Source organism: Hydra vulgaris, chromosome 08 (assembly GCF_038396675.1).
Source record: "Hydra vulgaris chromosome 08, alternate assembly HydraT2T_AEP".
In the NCBI taxonomy this organism is placed as follows: Eukaryota; Metazoa; Cnidaria; class Hydrozoa; order Anthoathecata; family Hydridae; genus Hydra; species Hydra vulgaris.
In genome coordinates, this window is record NC_088927.1 from 60,520,571 (window position 1) to 60,543,281 (window position 22,711).

Sequence of the window (22,711 nt, forward strand, 5' to 3'; positions counted from 1 at the left end):
CATACAAAAATAAAATGTTATACAAAATGAAAAAATTTAAACTGAAATAAAGAAAGCAACTTTAAAAACAAAAAAAATTAATTAAAAGTAATAAATAACATAAAGTTGATTTTTATTTCAAAACAAGAATATCATATAGCTGTATAAATTTATTTTTTCCAAAAAACGCTATATGAAGAAATAAAATTTGAGACATAATTTTGATTTTAATAATAATAATAATAATAATAATAATAATAATAATAATAATAATAAAAATAATAATAATAATAATAAAAAACAATTGAATATCTTATACAATTAGTCTATTTCACTATACATCATAATCATGGTTTCCATTATTTCAAACCCATTCACTTTTAATTCAAAACTATAAATAACAAATATATTTTTATATCTCTACAACTTATAAAGAAAATATAATTTAAAATCAATTATACAAAATAAAAATTCAGATTTTTTTATAAATAATAATCTACTTTATATTAGTAATGTCTAGCATGCCACTGAAAGTTAAATCCCCATTGTTGTTCTACCCCAGCATGATTATGCTCCTCATGACCAAAATTATGTGGTGTATTTCTTACAAAAAATCGTTTCAATAACCTATTAAATGCATCAAACGGACTAACATATAGCAACCAGTAGAATATGCAATCAGCCATAAATACAGGTAAAAAATATACCAATAGTTTGATAGAAAGTGAAGACATAAGCACATATATAAAATACTTGGTAGCATAATAATGAGCTGATCTAAAATAAAATTTTCATGTTTATCAAGAAAAATTTTATAAAAAAATTAATACCACATAATAATACAACTGAGGGTTTGGCATGGGGCAGCAATATATATAAATTAGTATATATATATATATATATATATATATATATATATATATATATATATATATAAATATATATATATATATATTAGAAAAAACACTTGTCTAAGTTTTTTCTACAGTCTGTTTCATCAGCAGCAAGTTCATGAGGAAGATGAACTTCCTGATAAATTCAGGTCTTCTTAATGAAACTGCTGAAGGATATACAGACAATAGAAGAAATTTAGATAAGTGTTTTTAATAATTTATTATTGCTCTATTCTTTAAGAACATTGAGCACTCTATTTGTAGAATACACTAACTTATAATATACATACACACATATATATATATCATATATATGTATATATATATATATATATATATATATATATATATATATATATATATATATATATATATATATATATATATATATATATATATATATATATATATATATATATATATATATAATATCAAAAATGTGAATATACATTTTATTAATGGAAATATTTTCATTATATATATACGTTTATAAGTTAGTGTATTTTAAGTGAACATACTTGCAATAAACACTGCATTTACTAAGTAAAAAAAAAAAAAAAAATTATTACATCAAAACCAAATAACAATTAAATTTTAGGCTTTTTTAGCTTCATTATAAAGCAAAGTTATATTAAAGTCTTTCAAAGTAATATTTTATTTGCCAGTTTTGATTCCTGAACAAATACAACTTATAAAACTTACATAGATTATTTTGCTTAGATTTTTATTTAATTTTATTTACATTTTGTTCATTTATATCATATTAAAATAATCAACAAATTATTCTTTTCTTCCTGAATGTTTTATAAAAAAATTAAAGAATGTTAGATTAAAAAATTTATTTTTATAAAAACTTTAATTTTTTTTATTGTATCTGAATTTATGATGAGCATATTTTATGTATTTGTAATTTAAACTTTTTTAACAATGGTATGTGGTTTTTAAAACATTAATTACTTTATTAAAATACAAGCAGTCTAAAAATACTTAAAAAAAAATTTCTTTAATTTTAAAATTTTTTTGTGCCTTTTTTTTTATTTTTATTGTAGACAAATAGTAGTAAAAAATTAAAGTTTACCACATACCAAGTCTGTGTGTATATGTAGATATTAAACAACATGCTAACCTGCGATGAATTAACAGAAGTCTCATATTGGATATCTCTGTAACTGTCATAAGAATAGCATGTAAAATTACAACACGTGATGCCCAATAGTTTATATACAAATAATGTGAAGCAAACCGACCAACCAAATAGTAGGGAATAGAAAACATAAGTGGTAAAAACTCAAGATAATTACCCCATGTAGGAGAGTGTTGCTACACTTGAAGGAAATAAAACATGTATAACATCTTTAACTTATAAATAATTAATCATTCTATACAAATATAAAAATAAACAAATGAAGATAAATAAGTAGATACTTTATAGAAATAATAGAACAAGGATATATTTTTTTGATTCAGCTCCCTCAGCTCAGTAGAGACCATTATGATCATGTTAAGAAACCTGATTTAGCTACTTTAATATATTTTTTTAAACTGATGTTGCAACCCCCTTCCAAACTCCAAACAAATTGAGAAACAAATTTAGTGCTGTTTTACCAGGGGCATGGTAAGGATCAAACTTGGAACTTTTCATTTATGAAGAGAGCACTATATCACGACACTACTATTAGTCATAGGATCAATCACAAAACACAATCTATGTAAGTTTAAACTGTACAGTATAAAAGTTTGCCAAAAATGATTTTTGAACGGAATTATTGAGTTATTTGTTTTAACACTATTTCTACTTATAAGTATGTTTAACCTGTATTTCATACCTGCAGTAGTAGATATGTATGCATGAATGTATGTTTGTGTGTATGTTTGTTTGTATATAAACACACGCACAAACACTCAAAATAACTTGAATTCAATTTTAAACTTACCATTTGAGTACAACTAATATTAGTTGATTTTAATGTTACAGAGCAATAAAAAATTGGTAAGAAAGCATCTTTGTAATTAAAGAAATATAAATAGGTTAGGGAAGATCTTGGAAATTCTCGTAAACCAAACATAATGAATATTGCCAACCCACTCCTTCGCTCCTAAAAATATTAATTTTTCATTTTTTAAATTCATTTTAGTTTTATATATTATTAACATTTTTTACAAACAACAATTATGCACAATTTATTTTAAATTACAAAACATTAATCTTAGTAAAAAAAATTAAAAAATGTGTTTTGGAGGATGAAACAAGAGATGATAGCTTGCTTGAGCAACAACCATGGTAGTATTAGCAGAAAAAAGGAACTTCATTTACACTTTTTTTAGTTCAAAAACACAAAATAAAACCTTATTTTTGCTAAAGCAACACATTAAATAACAAACCTTAAACTCCCATAATCCTGTTTGCTGATTTTGAAGTTCTTGTTTTAATTTTTTAATGGCTTCTAGAGTTATTCTGCGATGAAGAGGAATATTCATTTTAAAATCTTGTAAATCAGCATCCGTAAGTTTCATTAGTAGACTTCCATCTATTCCTTAAAAAAATTAAGATATTTCATCAGTAGACTTAATCTATTCCTTAAAAAATTTCATTCCTTTAAAAATTACTAAATAGAAAAAGTTCAAAATTTTAATAAAAAAGTCAAAAACATTTCTATAAAAAACAATAAAAATATTAATTTGCGTAGAAAAGTTTTTTTTTGCTTTAAAGCAACAATGACCTTAATTATACTTTTGAAAGGTTATATTAGACTTAGTCACTCGTTACTCTAGATTGGTATTCTCAGGTTAAGCTTTTGCTATACATATAAGGCTTACAGTTACTAAATATGATTTACAGTTACTAAATAAGGCTTACAGTTACTAAATATGATTTACAGGGTATCATTTTAAACTTCATCAAAAAGACAACTCTATATCAATTTCATGGTTTTAATAATCTACTATATATTTTTTACTATTTATATTGATATTTATATTTACTATTTATATTTACCTTAGTTTATATTTATATAAAGGTAGATCGATAAATACATGTATAGATTAACATATGAAACACAATGTAAAAAGTGTTTATGCAACATAAATACAATTTAAAAAATATAATATATATATACAAATTTTTTTTTTTTTTTTAAACATCTTCGCTTCCAACAAGGCTGCAAGCAGCCACTAATTAAAGTTGGAAGTTACTGTAAGAGAAAAGATGAAAGTTGTAGAGCAAGATAACGATTGACAGATGATTTAAAAGATTGCAAATTATATGAATCAGGAAAGCAAGATGAAGGAAGCAAATTCCAAAGAACTGATGTTCGAGGAAAAAAACTAGACGAATAAGCGTTTTTGAAGCACTTAGGAACAGTCACAGAAAAAGGATGACACTTAATTGAATGACGAGTAACACGAGAATGAATTTTAGCACAAGAGACGCTAGCTCTTTAGAGCAGTGCCCATTATAGTATTTGTAGAAAAGAGAAAGAGAAGCAACATTACGACGATGTGATAATGGTTGAAGGTTGGCTGCAAGAGCAGGTCCAACTATGTTTTCAATGCGTTTTTGCACCTTGTCTAAAAGAGAAAGGGTATCATTAGAAGATCCGCCCCAGATATGGCAACAGTATTCCATACAAGGCCGGATTTGAGATTTATAGAGATAGAGAATAGAATCCAGAGTAAGAAAGTGGCGAGCTCGATAAAGAGATGCAACCTTAGCAGATGCTAATTTTGCAACCGATTTGATATACGGTTTCCAAGAAAGATTGGAAGTAAGAGTTAATCCTAGAAGGTGAAGAGTAGGTGACTCATCGAGTACATCACCGTTCATAAATATAGGAAGACCTAAATTATTGCGATAACGATTGGCTGAAAAAAATTGAGTTTTATCTGAATTAAAGTTCACCAGCCACTGTGAGCCCCATGCTGTAGCAGAAGTGAGATCCTTTTCAAGCTCAAATGCCTCCTCCAAGCAATCAGAGGGTGTTGGTTTCTTATCACGACAAGAATAAATGGTAGTATCATCAGCAAACAATGCCACCTTAGATGTGAGAATATCTGGAAGATCGTTAATGTAAATTAAAAAGAGTATAGGGCCAAGGATAGAACCTTGAGGAACCCCTGAAGTTACAGAATAAGAAGAAGAGTGTTGTCCATCGAGGACAACTTTTATGCTACGATTGGAAAGGAAGCATTTAATGATCTTAAAGATGTTGCCGGATACACCATAAGAAGAAAGCTTATGGAGAAGACCAGCATGCCAAACTTTATCAAACGCTTTTGAAATGTCAAGAGCGATGGCCTTAACCTCTCCACCTTCATCTAATGCACGATAAAACCTGTCAGTTATTACTGTTAGCAAATCAGCTGTAGAACAAGAAGATCGAAATCCATATTGATGGTCAGAAAGTAAGTTATTAGATTCAAGATGAGAAATTAAGTGTTTGTTAATTAAAGATTCAAAAACCTTGCTTATGATAGGAAGAAGACTTATGGGACGGTAGTTAGACGAATCAGATTGCTCCCCAGAATTTTTGAAGATAGGGATAACAGATGCGGCTTTCCAGCAGGCTGGAAAACAAGACTCTGATAAGCACTTGTTGAATAGTTTTGAGAGTATAGACGACAGCTCCGGAGAACACTTCTGCAAGACAATAACAGGTATGTTGTCTGGGCCACAAGCTGTAGAAGAGTCTAGGCAGGAAATCACTTTAGATACAGATGCTGGAGTGATATGAATGTCAAGCAATGAATCAACCTGTTTGTTGGCAATATCAGGTAGAACGCAATTAGTGGAATCAAGAGATGATATTGATGAAAAGTTTTTAGCAAACAGTTCAGCTTTGCCTTTAGGTGAGGTGACAAAGTCTGAACCATACAAGAGAGGTGGAATTATAGATTTGCCCTTATTATTGATATTATTAAAGATTCTCCAGAAGTCACGAGAGCCTAATTTTTGAGATGAGGTACGAGATTTCATGACCTGAGAATAGCGGGTTTTGGCGTTAGACAAAACCTTTTTACAGTTGTTTCTAGCAGTAATAAACAGAGGTCTGTTTTCTGGAGAATTGTTTTGCTGATAAATATGGAAGTAACAGTTTCGATTGGCAATCGCAGCAGCACAGTGTGAGGAAAACCATGGAGGAGAGTGAGGCTTGACCTGGAATCGTCGAGAGGGAATAAAAGATTCCATGCCAGCCTGAATCCACGAAGTTATGTAAGAAGCACATTTGTCGACAGGAAGTTGAAAGATTTCTACCCAAGGGCCATCACGAAGAAAATCACGGAAAGAATCCCAGTCAGCTTTACGGTAGTTGTAAGAGGTTCGATAATAGGGGTATTCAGGTGATGAAGAAGAATGAGATATTAGTTTCAAAGAGATCAAACTGTGATCAGAAGCACCTAAGGGTGAATGTGGAGAAACTGAGCACTGACTAGGATCAGAAACAAGACATAAGTCGAGTAGAGAAGGTAAATGATTAGGGTTGTCAGGAAAGCGAGTTGGAAAGTTGACTATTTGAGTTAGGGATTGAGAAAGGCAAAAGTTGTGGGCTTTAATGCCTGCAGAGTCACTGACACTAGAGCCAAGCCATTCAGAGTGGTGAGCATTAAAGTCACCGACAACAAATATATTAGCTGATGGATAAAGAGAGAGGGCTTGGTCAATATGATCAGAAATAACATCAAATATCATAAATAACATCAAATATAATAAATAAATAAAAAACAGAAAATTTATACCTGCTTCAATAATTTTTTTGTCAAAAGTGCCTTTAGCCCAAGGACCAAGTTCACCAAACCAATATCCAACATCTTCTGGTGACCAGTCATATATAGACTTTACCATTAAATCATTTCTTGAAGTACCTTTGAAGGACTGAATTCCAACAAATATAATCTTGAAGAAAAATAAAAATTATTACTTTACATATACATACATACATACATACATACATACATACATACATACATACATACATACATACATACATACATACATACATACATACATACATACATACATACATGCATGCATACAGTCCAAAAACTTATTCATAACGGGTTATGAATAAGTTTTTTGAAATAAAAGCCTTACTTTTGAAAAAAATTAAATGATTAAAGTTATGTGTTTTTAATTAAACAAATTTTAATTAAAAATACATAACTTAAGAATAATTTAGAAAGTGAAAAAAAATAAAAATAAAAATTAGACAGCACCCATAATATGGTTTTGTACAAACTCAAGATCCATTTTGCCAAAACAGTAAATAATTTTAGATTTCTTATTATCAAGATTCTTTGCTGTCCAATCACCTTCATAAACTTTATTTTTAAATTTACTTAAAAGTCTTCTATTGGCCATGCTTTAGGGACATTTGCAGGATTGATTGATCTTGGTACAAAATTGTTTTTTTGCTCATTTAGGTAATTTACCATGCTTTTGCATAATGAGCAGATGCCAAGTCTGGCCAAAATACATACTTCCCTGTACTATAAAATTTATTTATAAAAGGTACCAAATACTTTTTAATGAGTGTTTCCAGGAAAACTGTTTGTTTCACTGCCATTCCTGAAAGAAAAAAAATGGCTTTTATACGCCTTTTGGTGAAATACAAAGCCAAACCAATGAATTTTTTTGAAATGCCGAATGCTGGCTTTTGATAAAAGTATAAGTCTACCACAAGACATTTTTCTTTTCAATGAACCTTTAGTTTCAATTGACTTAATCCAGTTATAAACAGTTGATTTTGCATTCCCAAGAACTATAAAATGGTCAGCAACTTCCTTGTTTTAGATTTATCTGGATTAATTTCCCAAAACTAGTATAAAAACTATAATATAAAAAAAGATTTACAAGAAGGTTCGTAGTAGTCTCATTTTGAAGCTTAAATTGTATAAGAAATAATCAACAAACAAAAATATTTTTTTATTTTTTATTCAACACCTTTGCTTCAAACAAGGCTGCAAGCAACTACTAATAGAGTTGGAAGTTAAGGAAGAGAAAAGATTTAGTCTGTAAAGCAAGATAATGATTGACAGACGACTTAAAAGATTGCAAATTGGATGATTGAGGAAAGCAAGATGAAGGAAGCGAATTCTAAAGAACTGATATTCAAGGAAAAAAACTAGATGAATAAGAGTGTATGGAGCACTTAGGAACAGTCATAGAAAAAAGATGAGACTTAAATTAAATGTCAAAAAACACGAGAATGAATTTTAATCGATGACACAAGAGAGGCTAGCTCTTTAGAGCAGTGCCCATTATAGTATTTGTCGAAAAGAGAAAGATAAGAAACACTACGATTATGTGATAATGGTTGGAGGTTGACTGCAAGAGCAGGTCCAACTATGTTTACAATGTGTTTTGGCACCTTGTCTAAAGGAGAAAGACCGTCATTAGAAGATCTGCCCCAGATATGGCAACAGTTTTCCATACAAGGCTAGATTTGAGATTTATAGAGATAGAGAATAGAATACGGAGTAAGAAAGTATCAAGCTCGATAAAGAAATGCAACCTTAGCGGATGCTAATTTTGCAATGAATTTAATATATGATTTCCAAGGAAGATCGAAAGTAAGAGTTAATCCTAGAAGATGAAGGGTATATGGTAGTATCATCAGCATAACAGGATATGAAGAAGAGTGCGGTCCATCGAGGACTACTTTCATACTACAATTGCTCAAAAAGAATTCAGTAGTCTTAAAAATATTACCTCATACACCGTAAAAAAAAAAACTTTAGGAGAAGACCAGCATGCCAAACTTTATCAAAAGTTTTAGAAATATCAAGAGCGATAGCCATAATATTTCTATTTCGAAAGATTTCTACCCAAGGGCTGTCACAAGGAAAATTATGGTACGAGTTCTAGTCAATTTTATGGTAGTTGTAAGAGGTCAGAGGATAGAGGGATTCTGATGATGAAGAAGAATGAGATTATAGTTTTAGAGAGATCAAATCATGATTACAAGCACCTAAGAGTGAATGTAGAGAAACTGAGCACTGACTAGGATCAGAAACAAGACATAAGCCGAGTAGAAGGTAAATGATTCGGGTTGTCTGCAAAGCGACTTGGAAGGTTGACTGTTTGAGTTAAAAATTGAGAAAGGCAAAAGTTGTGGGCATTACCACCAGCAGAGTAACTGACACTAAAGTCAAGCTATTCAGTGTGATGAGCATTAAAATCACCACCAACAACAATATTGACTGATGGATAAAGTAAGAGGGCTTGGTCAATTAGATCATAAATAACATCAAAAAAAGTACAGTCTTGAAATAAAGGAGAGTGATACAGAACAAAGAGAAAGGCAATAGAGTGAAGTGGTGCTAAACAGAAGCACATAAAAGAATAGTCGGTGGATTCAAACCTAGTTTCCTGACAAATGGGTAAATTCTTACAAATGTAAATGCCCAGGCCAAGCATGTGACTATTGGAGTCTTTACGAATTAAAGGAAGATAACCATTAACACTAAGATCACAAGATGAGACAACCAAACTCAAATTAGTCTCACAAGGAGCAAGTTGGCATGGTGAACTTTGCAAGAGATAAGACTTATCAGAAGATAAGTTTTTTTTTTTTGTTAATTCACCTCCCCAAGGCCAAGAAGGCCACTACAGACAAGGAGGCAACTTAATTGTGGTTATAACCCTCTCTCAAGTATATAACTTTGAAACACGAATCTTGACAAACAAGGCTGCGGCACGGAGAATTAAGTTGAGCGCGGTACTACCGGGGACATTGTGGGGATCAGACTTGGAACCTTACACTTACGATGCGAACGCTCTACCACTACACCACTACCGCAAGTTACTTCGAAGACCACAAATAGTGAATGATAGATTTAGAGAACTTGGTGATGATGATGGTTTTTTGTGTTTTATAATTTTTAGTAATTTGGTCATTTTTAAATTTGTTAAAGAACTTGACTCAAAGCACAGATAGTACTCAGTACACTATTTAAGAGCACAAGCAACTGCTTCATTACTACTAATAAACTCTAAGTCATAACAGGCCTTTAAACACGGCTTTTAAATGTGACAATGCACACCAAAAGTACGAACAGGGACACCATCCATGAGCAACATGGCACTGTTAGTACTTTGATTTTTTGCAGCTGTTGGTGGAATCAGCCTATCTGAAAGATGCCACAGAGCTCAGAAAACCTGACTACCAGCCAGCCTCAGAACGATAAAACCGAGTTTTAGAGCTGTACCCTCATTAAGAGATAATAGAACGAGTAGCCTAGTCACAAAAATAGAGACACAAGCAAAACACATGCATTAAGTCAAGAAGATCCAGCATTCAACATCCTAAACTGGAAACAATGTTTTATAAATACATCTGTACCAGCCTAATAGATGAAGAAGGGGTGCGAGGCTGGTCAACAGATAGAATCTGTTTAACCCGTAAGTCTTCGCCTAGGAGGCCTTCTACAAGACAGTAGCCAGATCCATTGAACATGTGCCCAAGATGAGTATTTTTTTGAGACACCATTTCTAGCCTTTACTCAACCAAGAGCCCCAAGGCAGAAGGTGTTTTAAGTCGTAGTATGCTTCTCCTAGCCTTTGCCTAAAGAAGCGTATCCTACAAGGCAGCAGGGCATAAATATATATACATACATCTCTCTCTCTATTTATATATATATATATATATATATATACATACACACACACACACACACACACACACACACACACATAAATCCAGTTAATATTAATGCCACATCATTAGTCTAATCATTTATAGTTATAAAGATGTTTTTAGTCACTGCACAACGGTTTTCTGCATAAAATGAAAAAACTTGAATCTTTTAACACCTAACTATTAAACTTAATTGTGCAACAAAGGAGTGTGACACTTCTTTGAAACAAGTTTGAGTCACCACCAAATTTTACTAATTATGTTTAAAAAAGTAAAAAACATAAATAAATAAGTGACAAATTTTTTGATATAAAAAAACTCTGTACTAATTATTGAACGCATCATAATTCCTGCAATCTGTTGCCGATGTTTGTGATGATAATTTTTCTTGGAGAAAGGCAAGTATAAAATATAACGCACCTTCACAGACAATCAGGGATAGAACAAACAGCAAGATATAGTGCTGCTATTTAAAATATACCTTTTTGTATAACTTTTGATGAGAAATAAAATCGCATAATATATAAGTAAATAAATATATATATGTATATATATATATATACCTATATATATATATATATATACCTATATATATATATATATATATTATATATATATATATATATATATTATATATATAATATATATATATATATATATATATATATATATATATATATATATATATATATATATATATATATATATATATATATATATATATATATATATATATATTCTGTTGTTAGCAATAATTTACCAAATAATCTTTTAGAGGTCGGCATAAATTACCGTAAAATATAGAAACAAAGTTGGTAGTTTTTTGCCCATATATATGTATATATATATACACACTAATTCAAATAAAAACAATATATCCACACCTAAACCATTACTTGATTGGGATCAAGTTTTTTTAACACCACATACGACTATAATAAAAACTACAACTACTACAAAAGCAGAAACCTTCAATAATCATACTTCAGGTATGTATAATGATATCCAAATAAACACTGCTAGTCTTAAACCAGTCTACGTCTATTATCCCAACAACTACAACATTTAATTTTCTAATCCCTAGAGAACTAATTTGTACTGAGTATAATTACTGGGTTTATTTTGGATCACATTTGATCACCACCCGGTTTATGCAACATTTCTAATGAACCATTTGCTTCATCAAATACATTTTACAAAAATCTGCAGTATCCCCCATATAAAAACTACCTAAAAATTTCATAATAAGCTGAAAAGATCTAAAGATGCTTGTTAAGACACCTCATGCTGTCAATGGAATTGATTTTTTTTAAACTAACGAAGATTATCAAAAAAAGAAAAAGGGAGAAAATAAATCAAAATCAAAAAAAGGTGAATATACGGCTTCTCTCAAGAAATCTCTGATAGTTACTACTAGTATTGAATTTAAAATAAATCAATTTTTATTTTTTTATTGTTTTATAAAAGTTTTCAATTATTGTTTAGTTTTCTTTAATGCATTAAAGATACTTTAATCTTGTTTAAACTTTTTTTTTCTTTAAAGTCTTTTGTAATCCTAGTCAGTTTTTACAACTCTTAAAAAATTCACTGGGAGCCTTAATTAGCCCCGATGTTTGTTTCAAATTCCAAAACCGACTCCAAATCTAAGGTAGATATTTAATCTCTACATATAATTTACACAGAAATATCAGAATTATCTTCTTGAATAAATCTATTAAATTAAATATATATAAAAAAAATGCATGAAATTAAATTTTACTTGCACAAAATTGTGCAAATTGTTAGAAAAAATACTAAATTGAAAACAAATAAACTAAAAAAAAAAAAGTATTCATTTAATTTTCCAGACTGTCAATATGTTGTAGATAAAATTATTGGCTGCTTAAATAGGCACCCAAATATTCCTGGAAGCTATTCGCTCAGATTCCATGATGTTTGCAGCAAACATTCACTAAACAGCCTGATATTCGCTAATATATATATAGCTCTTGGAATTAGGGTTGGCATTCGGAAAAAATAATGTATAATTTAAACTCTAAATAAACTTATTAAATAAATTGAAAATAACAAACAAACAGCAAAACAAACTTTTTTTAAGTTCTAAAAAAATTAATTAAAAATAACACAACAGTAAAACAAAAATTTTATTTAAATTTTATAAAAAATAATTAAAATAAAAACAGTAGAGTAAACTTTTTATTTAAATTCTGAACAAATTAATTTTAAAAACACACAGCAAAACAAACGTTTTATTTAAGTTCTAAATTAAAATAAAAACAAATATTTTATTAAAATTCTAAAATAATATTTAAAATAAAAATAAAAAATACTAAAGTTTTAATTAACTTTTACATAAAGCATTATAAAACAACAATGGAATATTTTTTTTATTTAATTTTTTAATAAAATAACTAAAATAAAAATTGCAAAAAGAACATATCTAAATATGAACCTATTATTTGAGTTAACAAATTTGAGTAAACGAAACAATTTAAATTTAAAAAAATGGAAAAACAAACGTTTTATTTATTCTAAATAAAATGATTAATATAAAATCAGCAAATTTAAAGTTTACTTTTTTACTAATAAAATGGTAACACTAATAACATTATTTATAAAAAGGCAATAATAATAAAAAAATTTTCCAGATACTTCCATGTTCAAGCATACTAAGATTTTTTAGAAAAAATAGCACTTTACCAAACTTTTCAAACTCTTTTTAGATTTGTTTATTGATATTTATTTTTTGATATTGCTTTATATTTTTATATCAATGTTTCATCTAACCAATTAATTATACTTTTACAATATTTATCATACTTTTCCTATTTTATTTTACAAAAGTTCATTCTTTTCTCCTGTTAGTGAATAAAACATTAATACATATATAAAAAATTTCTTAATTTTTTGAATAAAACTTACTTTGAAAAAAATATTTTACTAAATATTATTACGTTATTGAACAAAATGATTTACAAACTTATTTTGAATTAAACATACTTTGAACAAAATGATTTATTCAATGATTTTTGAAATGATTTCACATGAATGATTGCATCTGAAACCACTGTGTACCCAAACCATAATCAACCCTAAACTCATGTCCCCAAGAAACCCTTTTGGGGGATGAAGGCCCATATATAGTAGAACATTTATATATAAATTTGGAAATTAAACTATTACGTCTGAGAAAGATATTTTGATTTTAAATTTTGAAGCTAATAGGCCTAAAAAATTGCAAAATGACAGGGGATTTTGCATTTTTACAGCATTTATTATTCTTTTTTAAAAGTTATTTTATAGTTGTGACAACAAAAGAAAAATTCTTATGTATATAAAACAACATTTCTGAATGAAAATATCACATCAGGAAATAATTCTTTAAGATTACAGTATTCTTAATTTTGGTTTGAAAAAGACCCTTTCAACTAAAATGAATGCTTTCTGTTGAGGTCTACAACACAATTCAGAAGCTTCTTTTCATATTCTGGATGACTGGGATCACGTTTGTATCATTGCCAATGTACATTGAAGTTGTGATGCAAAGATTCTGTGGCCTGTTCAGAAAATACTCCAAGGCTTGACTTGTGGTGGTCAATAAAATGCTTCACATGAAAAAAGACTGCATGCACCATTGGAGTGATGGAGGTGTTTGGCAACTTCAAGAAGGAACTCTGGAACTCCAGAGTTCCTTCTTGAAAAGGCTGTTACTGAATATTAAGAGCAGTAGGCCATTGATTGGCACCAGGCCATTGATTGGCACCAGGCCATTGATTGGCACCAGGCCATGTTTGACACAAGTTTTTGTAGAGATGATTTACTACTCCGAGAAGAAGATGTAGCTCCATTGGAGGGATAAAGTCCAATAAGAGTGTTAGATTGTCCAAGCAATAATTAGTTTGTGAACAACATTGTTGGACTCTTTTGCTCTTCTCAAAAGTGACCCACTCATTTGAAATGCATCAAAGTCAACTTGAATGGAACAAAATATTCTGGGTTTCCTACAGATGTGAAGATTTTTTGAATATGCATCATACCATGTACAATGGTGAGCACTGGCATGAGACTGAAGTCCAGTTATGAGATTCGCTACTTTCATGTCACATGAAACAACAAAAGAAATTTTCTGCAACTGGAGCCAATTCGAAACGCTTTTCAAGTTTTCATAACTCTTAGGTAGGTTTTCAGAAACAGCAATAAATAACTGGTGCTTCACACCTGTGTCTTTTGTAACACCCTTTAAGGGAGGAGAAGAATCCTCTCTGCTTGCTTCAATAACTCCCAAGGATACTTTCAAAAAGCCACCACCATCATCAATTCCCACTTTGATCAATGGTTCTCCAGGAATATTTCTGACTTTTGAAACATGGTTGACTATATCAGACACATCTTTCAGTGAACAACAAGTCTAGTTGAATCTTTCTTTGTTGAGTTTTGAATGTGGCTTGAAGTGAACATTTCTGCAAGAGTCCTTCCAAGTGACTCAAACTTGTCACAATTTTTTTTTCACAATCTGATGAGGAGAGGCTTGATTTAGTGATGATGCAAGTTTTTTCATGCCACGATTAGAAAGTCCAGTTTCATTTTGAACCTTGAGCATATCTATAGCTGTTAGCTTTTATTCCTCAGGAAAGAGTTCTCTTGCTCTGGATGGCCCTAAGAAAAGACTATACTATTAGACACAGGGGATTAATGCTTATTCAAAACTGTATCATATCTGGAACAACTGGAAAACTGTTGCCTCCATTTGCTTGACTGAGACGGACAGTCCATGAGGAGAAGGAGGTTTGTTTGAGATGACCATAGTTACAACCATCTCTACAGCCACAGCATCTTTTAAGGCAACTGCAACTAAATTTTGTCGCTTGTTCCTTTTGTACAATCTTGGGGGGGGGCTCTTGCCCAATCACAGAAAAACATCTTTTTTCTGTCTGAACATCTTTTTTCAATGCTTCCTTTGTTCTTAGATTTACTTGCTGACAGTGGATGAGAAATGTTTAGCTTATTTCAGGCAATTTGACAGATCAAACAATCACAAGGAGATTCTTTGGTAGCTAGTCGAACTGAGATGCTCTTAAAATCGTAAAGACTAGGAAAAGGTGGATTTTCAAAAAAAACGCCACAAAAATAAGATATTACTTTAAGGTATTTGTTTTGGGAATGATAAAAACAACCAAAATAATTTTCAGAAGCACTAATGTTTTTACTTAAAATCACTTCTAGATGTTTTTCCCAAACCAAGTTGAGTAATAAGTTCTGTAAAAATACAAAATCCCGTCATTTTGCAATTTTTTAGGCATATTTTTAGGCCCTTTTTGGGGACATGAGTTTAGGGTTGATCATGGTTTGGATACGCAGTGATCAATGATCTACCTTAAAATTTGACATTATTTAAATCAACATTATTTGCAGATGACACTACAATTATGACAAGTGATACCAATATAAACCATCTAATAACATAAACTAGACATCAATTGGGATAAAACTAAAGCAAAGATTTTAACAAATAAACATACATCTAAAATAATATTGCCAACATCAGTCATTTCAAAAAAGAATATCAATCAAGTTCAAAATTGAAATAGTTAAAAAATTTTCTTTGCTTGGTGTCATTATAAACAGTAAATTGCATTTTACTGAACAAATAAAAAAAAAAGAAAAAAGAGATAAAAGCAAAAGCATACAAAAAATTATTCTCAATAACAAATATATTTGGTCTAGCCTTCAAAGTTCGTTTACAATTCTTGAAAAACATTCATTCTACCTTGGATTACTGTTCAAGTCTTTATTACACATAAAAAGAAATTCAAAGCCTTAGCAATCCATACTATATGATTTTATTTTTACTACTCAAAACAAAGATCTCAAATCAATCAACAAAGTAAAGCACAACCTACAAAGTTTTCATCGATTTTATGCAGAGCACTAAAACTATGCAATAAAATAATTTATTACAAGAAACCGATGAACTTATTCAAACAATTTGATTTTATTAACCTTGATTACATCAAGTAGAACACTTAAAATAAAAACTTTTTAAACTTCAAAGTGTCTAACAAACACGATGAACAGTCATTAAAGTCTTTTTTCAGTAACATAATCAATAAGCATTGCAATGACAATATCAAATTAGCACCAAAAGAATTTATTGATGTAAGCAAAAAAAAAAAAAAAAGAAAAAAAGAAAGACTAGTTAAAAATACATTGTGACAATTTTTACTATTATTAAACCATTTCATTATTTAGTTGCTTTATATATTTTAAATATATAAATTGTAACTAGTAAATTATTTTTATATATTTTAAAAATTTAAATTGTTAATAGTAAATTATTTTCAGCCTCACCACAAATACAGCCACAACTACAGCAGCAAATAAATATCCATAACGCCAAATTCCAACCCTCTCATTTTTTTCTTTTTTCAGTTGCTCAAATTTTGCAATGGTCTCATGATAATTTTGATTATTTATTAATGAAGTCTTGCGTATTTCAACTATATCACCAAACAAACTGTTAACTGTGTTCCTATATAAACATTTTCTGGTTAAATCAACTGTTACGTAAAATTTACACACATATTGTTTTTATTTTTATTTTTACTTAATAGATCTATTTCATATAGCAAGACCTAAGTCTCCAGTATAAGATATATGAAGGTTTAGAAACCAATAACATATTAATGACACAGTTGGGGGGCAGTAAGTCTCTAATTATGATAGAAATCAATTAGAGCAATAACAAAAAAAGGTACCTTAAAGTGACATTAACTTTTGGTAATCCTTGCCAAACTTCTCGACATTCCGGACAATTAGATTTTCGAGATGTAATCCACCATTGAGCAAGGCAAAATCTACAACAGCTGTGACCGCATGTTAATGTTGTAGGCTCCAAAAGAATTTCAAAACAAATGCTACACTTGAAGTCTTCTTCAGTAAGACTCATTTAAAAATATTCTGAAAAATGTATATGTATATTTAGACGCATACACATGTATATACACAAGGGTTATGACTTTTTTTCAACCTCATGCTCCTGTACTGTAGTTTGATGAACTTCTACCTAAAAAGTACGAAACGATTTTGACATCGATTTTTCAATGGCGGGGTGAACTTTTTCAAAAGATATGCAAATAATAGTTCATTTCATGCTTTTTAGGTAAAAGTTCATCAAACTACAGAACAGGAGCATGAGGTTGAAAAAAAGTCATAAACCTAATATACATACACACACAAATATATAATAACATATCAATGTATATACAAAATATAAATGTATATACATAGTATATACATAACATGTACATGTATACACATAAAATGAATATACACACACAAATATGTTTAAACTTATTTAAGTAATTTATATAAAAAACTTTAAATTTTACACTGTGTTTCATCTATAAAGACTCACCAGAAATGAATGATCAAATAAATAAAACTTTAATTTATACTAAAAATTAAATTACATAATCTTATAAACGTCTTAATTACTATAATATTTCACACATATATGGAATATATTTTTAGAGGGGGATTTTCTGAGCTCACTTATTTTTATAGTTTTTTAACAGAAACTTATTATCATGCATTTGCTAACTTATATCCTGCATTTAGAAATCAATTACAATTTTTTATTTTAATAAAAATTCTTGGGTTGCATGTGTAATAATTTAAAACTTTTCTAGTAAACACAACATGCATTTTTTGGAAATATTATATTCAGGTGCTGTTTTAAGGATGGAATAATTCAATGTAAAATCATCAGCTGTTTCATCATTCATTTCACATATGTATTTTGACAGCACGGTGTCTTTCATAAACTTTTTTGTTTTTAAAAGATTGCTAATCATGTATCGCATTATATATGTTTATGATCAACAAAAAAGATTTTGCTAGATCAGCAAAACGTTGTTTGTTAATCATAAGCAATAACATGGACCCTCTAATTAATTGTTTATCGAGTACATTCTTAGAAGAAACAACACATTTATATATTTTTTGAAAAATATTTTCCGCAATTTAAATAATAATGGTTTGTTAAACAAAAAAGAATTCCTAAATAAAAAAATGACATAATTATAATTGTCCATTTTTTATTTGCTTACAGTAACAATTTTCCATAATTTTCATTTGGAAATTCTTCTTTTGTTCAACAAAGCATTATTGTGACCTTTTATAATTGTTTCTAGATTTTTTGTGCATCTGTAGCTAACTTAAATTGTATTTCAATTGAAAATTTTATGTATTTTATTATAGAGCCAGAAGTGTTTATCCACAAATTTTAAAAAATACTTTTACAATGTTAGTAGAAGCATTTTAGCTATATTTCTAGTTCTATTTTTTTTTTTTTTTTTTTTTATTCTTATTCTTAGGGGTAAAATTTTAGTTCAAAATTTTAAAATTTTTAAAATCTTTGTAAAAATATTTTAATCTTTGTAAATATATTTTCATCAGAGGAGTTTTGATTTAGTCTGCTTATATACAATAACTCATTACTTGGTTTTTTGAAAAGCTTATATGAATTTTCAGAGAGGTTGACATAAAGAAAACTTATAATTTTTAAATTTATGCTTATTCCAATTTGAAAACCAAAAATTTAGTGATTAAGCGAAAAAATATATATATATAATTTATTTCTAAGAATACTATTAATTTTGTCCAATTTAATTTTCGTTACATGTCTGATTTCACTTTTTGACCAATACCCTACAAGGAAGTTTGTTTTGAAATATTGCTTTATGATCTTTAAGTGGTACAAAATCATGGGCAGGGGAAGTTTTCAAGGGTTTAAAACTTATAATATTTATAAATAGTTTATAATAAAAAACTTATTTGTCAAACCACATACGGACCAAGAATGTCAATTAAATAAAAAATTGGAATTATTTTCTAAATGCAAGCATAAAAATAAGTTTCTCTTAAAAAACTATAAAATGAGTGAGCTCAAAAAATAATAATAATAAATCCCCCTTAAAAAATATATTCCAAAAATGTGTGAAATATTACAAAAGTTTGGACATTTAAGACTTCCTGTAAGTTAATTTTTAAAATTTTATTAACCATATCATTCATACCAGATCAAGTACTTCTTATGGGTTGAAACACTATGTGAAACACTTATGAGAAATAACACTTGAAATGAATGATGAAAAAAATTTGATAATTTATTTACTTTATTTAACTAATCTACTTTATTTTCCACACACACACACAGATATATATATATATATATATATATATATATATATATATATATATATATATATATATATATATATATATATATATATCTCAGGGTGTTAACTAGGAATAAATTTGATACAGTGTTTTGAAAAAATTAGGAATTTGTCAAAATATTTCCCCACCTCCCCACTTTTTTGTTTGTTTGGTAGTTTGATATAAACTGCCAAACAAAAAAAGTGACCACCCACTGTACATTAACATTAATCTTACCCACTCTTCTAATATTATCCAATCTATACCAACAATGTTATCCAAATGAATTAGCAATATTTTATCCAACAAAGACGTTTTTGACAAAGCTGCACCTTTTTATGATATAGCTTTGGCGTCTAATGGTTATCAAGAAACATTCTTTTAAAAACCAAATCGTTCTGCAAAATCAAGATCACGTAACATTATATGGTTAAACCCTTTTTTTGCGCTTAACGCAAAAGTAGAAGTTGCAAGAATATACATATATATATAATTTTTCTTTTATGTGATATTTCGGTTTAACTTGTATAGACTATCATCATACCAACTTAAAAACTGTTACATAAAAAAATATTAAATATTATAAAGAAATCATTAAAAAGATGACGTCAATAAAAACCGTTTTGTATTTTTATGATTTTCTTAAATACTCGTCTTCAACCATTTGTAAAAAAAAAAAGAGAGAAATTTGCAAAGAAGCATAGAATACCAAACTAATAGCATGAATGGCAATTGGCAGGTTTCTGGAGCAACTGAGCATTGCAAAGAATACCATGGGATATCTGACTGACTGCACCCAAAAACATTATCTATAAATAACAACTATCGTGAAAGCAAAATGAGGGAACTGCTTGAAATTAATTAGGCGCAAACATCTCAGGAAGTTCAGCAATCCCTAGTACTACTTAACAGGGATAATAGGGTAAAAGTTGCTTCAATAGTTGGAAATCACTATTTAAGAAAATCATTAAAAAAAAAAACAATTTTTATTGACGTTGTTTTTGTAATGACTTCTTTATCATTTTTAACATTTTATTTTGTAATGGTTTTTAAATTGGTATTTTATGTCTATACAAATTAGACTGAAATATCACATAAAAGAAAAATTAGTAAGATGCTGTTTTTGATATTTTATAACTTGTTATAACTTTATGTACTACAAGAAATGTCGCTAAAACACATATATACATATTAATAATAAAATCTTGTTAGGTTAAAGTATACTTTTTTAAAAGAAGCTTACCTTACTCTGATATTCGATACATAAACTTCTATTATTAATTCAATTATACTTAAAGCTGTAAAAGAGAGAAACTTGAATTTGAATGTATAATCAAGTATAAATCACCAACAAAATACTATCAAATACAATACAAAATATGTGATATTTGAATAAAAATAAATGCATTTTATTATATACTTATTATATTAAAATTGTATTCAAAACATTAAATGATTTTAAATATATTAATTGTTTGAACAAAAATATTATCAATAATGATAATAATAAACCTTATTGATTTTTATTATACTGGAAGTCATTTTGTTATAACAATTGTAATACTATAAAAACTAGACTGAAAGAAATTGACTTAAAACACATTAAACTTTTTAATAATAAAAACTACTTAAACTGTCGTGTCGATATTTTTAAACAATACAAGACCTATACTTTTAAATAATTCATCTATATTTTATAAAAACTTGTTTGAATCTTCTACTCTAATATGAGATTCACTTGATAAAAAACAACTTAAACAGTTTTACAATTTTTTGTTTTGTTTTGAGAAATTGTATTTTGAAAAGATATTAAAAATATATGTTAAAAAAAACATGATTTTTAAAAATAGATTTCCTCAACACAAAAAAATTAAAATTATGTTTCACTAATAACTTATTATGTTATTAGAAATTATGACTATTGTCATTAATATATAAATCATGATTTATTATCATCAAACTAATATATGATAATAAATCATGAACGATAACAGATTTTGGATAAAAAAGGTTTATACCAAATTATATTATCTTTCTGTAATACCTTATAATATAAGTACCTGTACCTTGTAATATGAATATATGTTACACGCAGATAGTGAAATTGCAAGTTTCATCAAATGTGTAATTTTTTGCTCATTTATCTCTGCACATTTTCCAAAATCTTGAATTTAATTGTTTATTTTAAACATATATTCTGCATGATAAATAATATTTATATTTATTTTTTTAATTATATATACATAATATATATATATATATATATATATATATATATATATATATATATATATATATATATATATACATACATATATATATATACATATATTTATAAAATTTGAATATTATTTTTATTTTTTTGAATATATATTTAAATATATTAAATATACATTTCAATTTTTTTTTTTTAATAGAGTATATATTTAAATTATATTTTCTGTATACTTAAAAAAAAAAATTTAATACATAGAATATTAAAATATAAAATATACTATATATATTTAAATATATAAAGTCAGTCAATGTATGTAAACTTCACTGTGCTATTCCCTGTTTAAGTCAATTTTTTATATATATATATATATATATATATATATATATATATATATATATATATATATATATATATATATATATATATATATACATATATATATATTATATATATATATATATATATATATATATATATATATAGAACCCTTAGATGTTGTCCGAAAGTTTTTTCCATATTTTGTTGACAAAAAGTAAAAATTAAAATGCAAGACCGGAATTATTTTTTTTTATTAATTGAGAGACTGCCTGCCCCAACCAAACCCTCAGTCGATGTAGCAACACTCCCTTGCGGGTCAGGCTAAAAGATAGTAGATGTAGCAGCACTCCCTTGCGAGTCAGGCTATTTGTCAGTCGATGTAGCAGCACTCCCTTGCGAGTCAGGCTATAAGATAGTCGATGTAGCAACACTCCGCGCATGATTTAAATAAA

General features: G+C 28.2%; 1 protein-coding gene across 3 annotated transcripts; it reads right to left on the reverse strand.

Annotated features, from left to right (window-relative positions):
- Positions 1 to 292: 292 nt before the first annotated feature.
- LOC101234799 (bifunctional apoptosis regulator) lies at positions 293 to 21,922 on the reverse strand. Of its 3 annotated transcripts, none has more exons than XM_065804073.1 (10): positions 21,790 to 21,922; positions 20,967 to 21,021; positions 17,260 to 17,461; positions 16,853 to 17,033; positions 6,606 to 6,762; positions 3,255 to 3,406; positions 2,807 to 2,968; positions 1,999 to 2,192; positions 687 to 756; positions 293 to 606 (listed from the first exon to the last, which is right to left on the reverse strand). In XM_065804073.1, the coding sequence occupies exons 3-10, from the start codon at positions 17,448 to 17,450 to the stop codon at positions 568 to 570; spliced, it is 1,146 nt and encodes a 381-aa protein (XP_065660145.1). In that variant the 5' UTR covers positions 17,451 to 17,461; positions 20,967 to 21,021; positions 21,790 to 21,922; the 3' UTR covers positions 293 to 567. The 3 variants fall into 3 exon arrangements, with proteins under 3 accessions (XP_065660145.1, XP_065660144.1, XP_065660143.1); XM_065804072.1 differs by adding an exon at positions 19,961 to 20,121 and having other exon boundaries at positions 293 to 756; XM_065804071.1 differs by having other exon boundaries at positions 293 to 756.
- Positions 21,923 to 22,711: the final 789 nt, after the last annotated feature.

Excerpts from the sequence above, each read along its gene's own strand:
- LOC101234799 (XM_065804071.1), bottom strand. The coding sequence starts at position 17,450 with ATGAGTCTTACTGAAGAAGACTTCAAGTGTAGCATTTGTTTTGAAATT. Across the intron at positions 2,969-3,254 it reads CAGGATTATGGGAGTTTAAG|GAGCGAAGGAGTGGGTTGGC; the intron begins GTTTGTTATTTA and ends TAATATTTTTAG. Across the intron at positions 757-1,998 it reads CTTCTGTTAATTCATCGCAG|ATCAGCTCATTATTATGCTA; the intron begins GTTAGCATGTTG and ends ATTTTATTTTAG.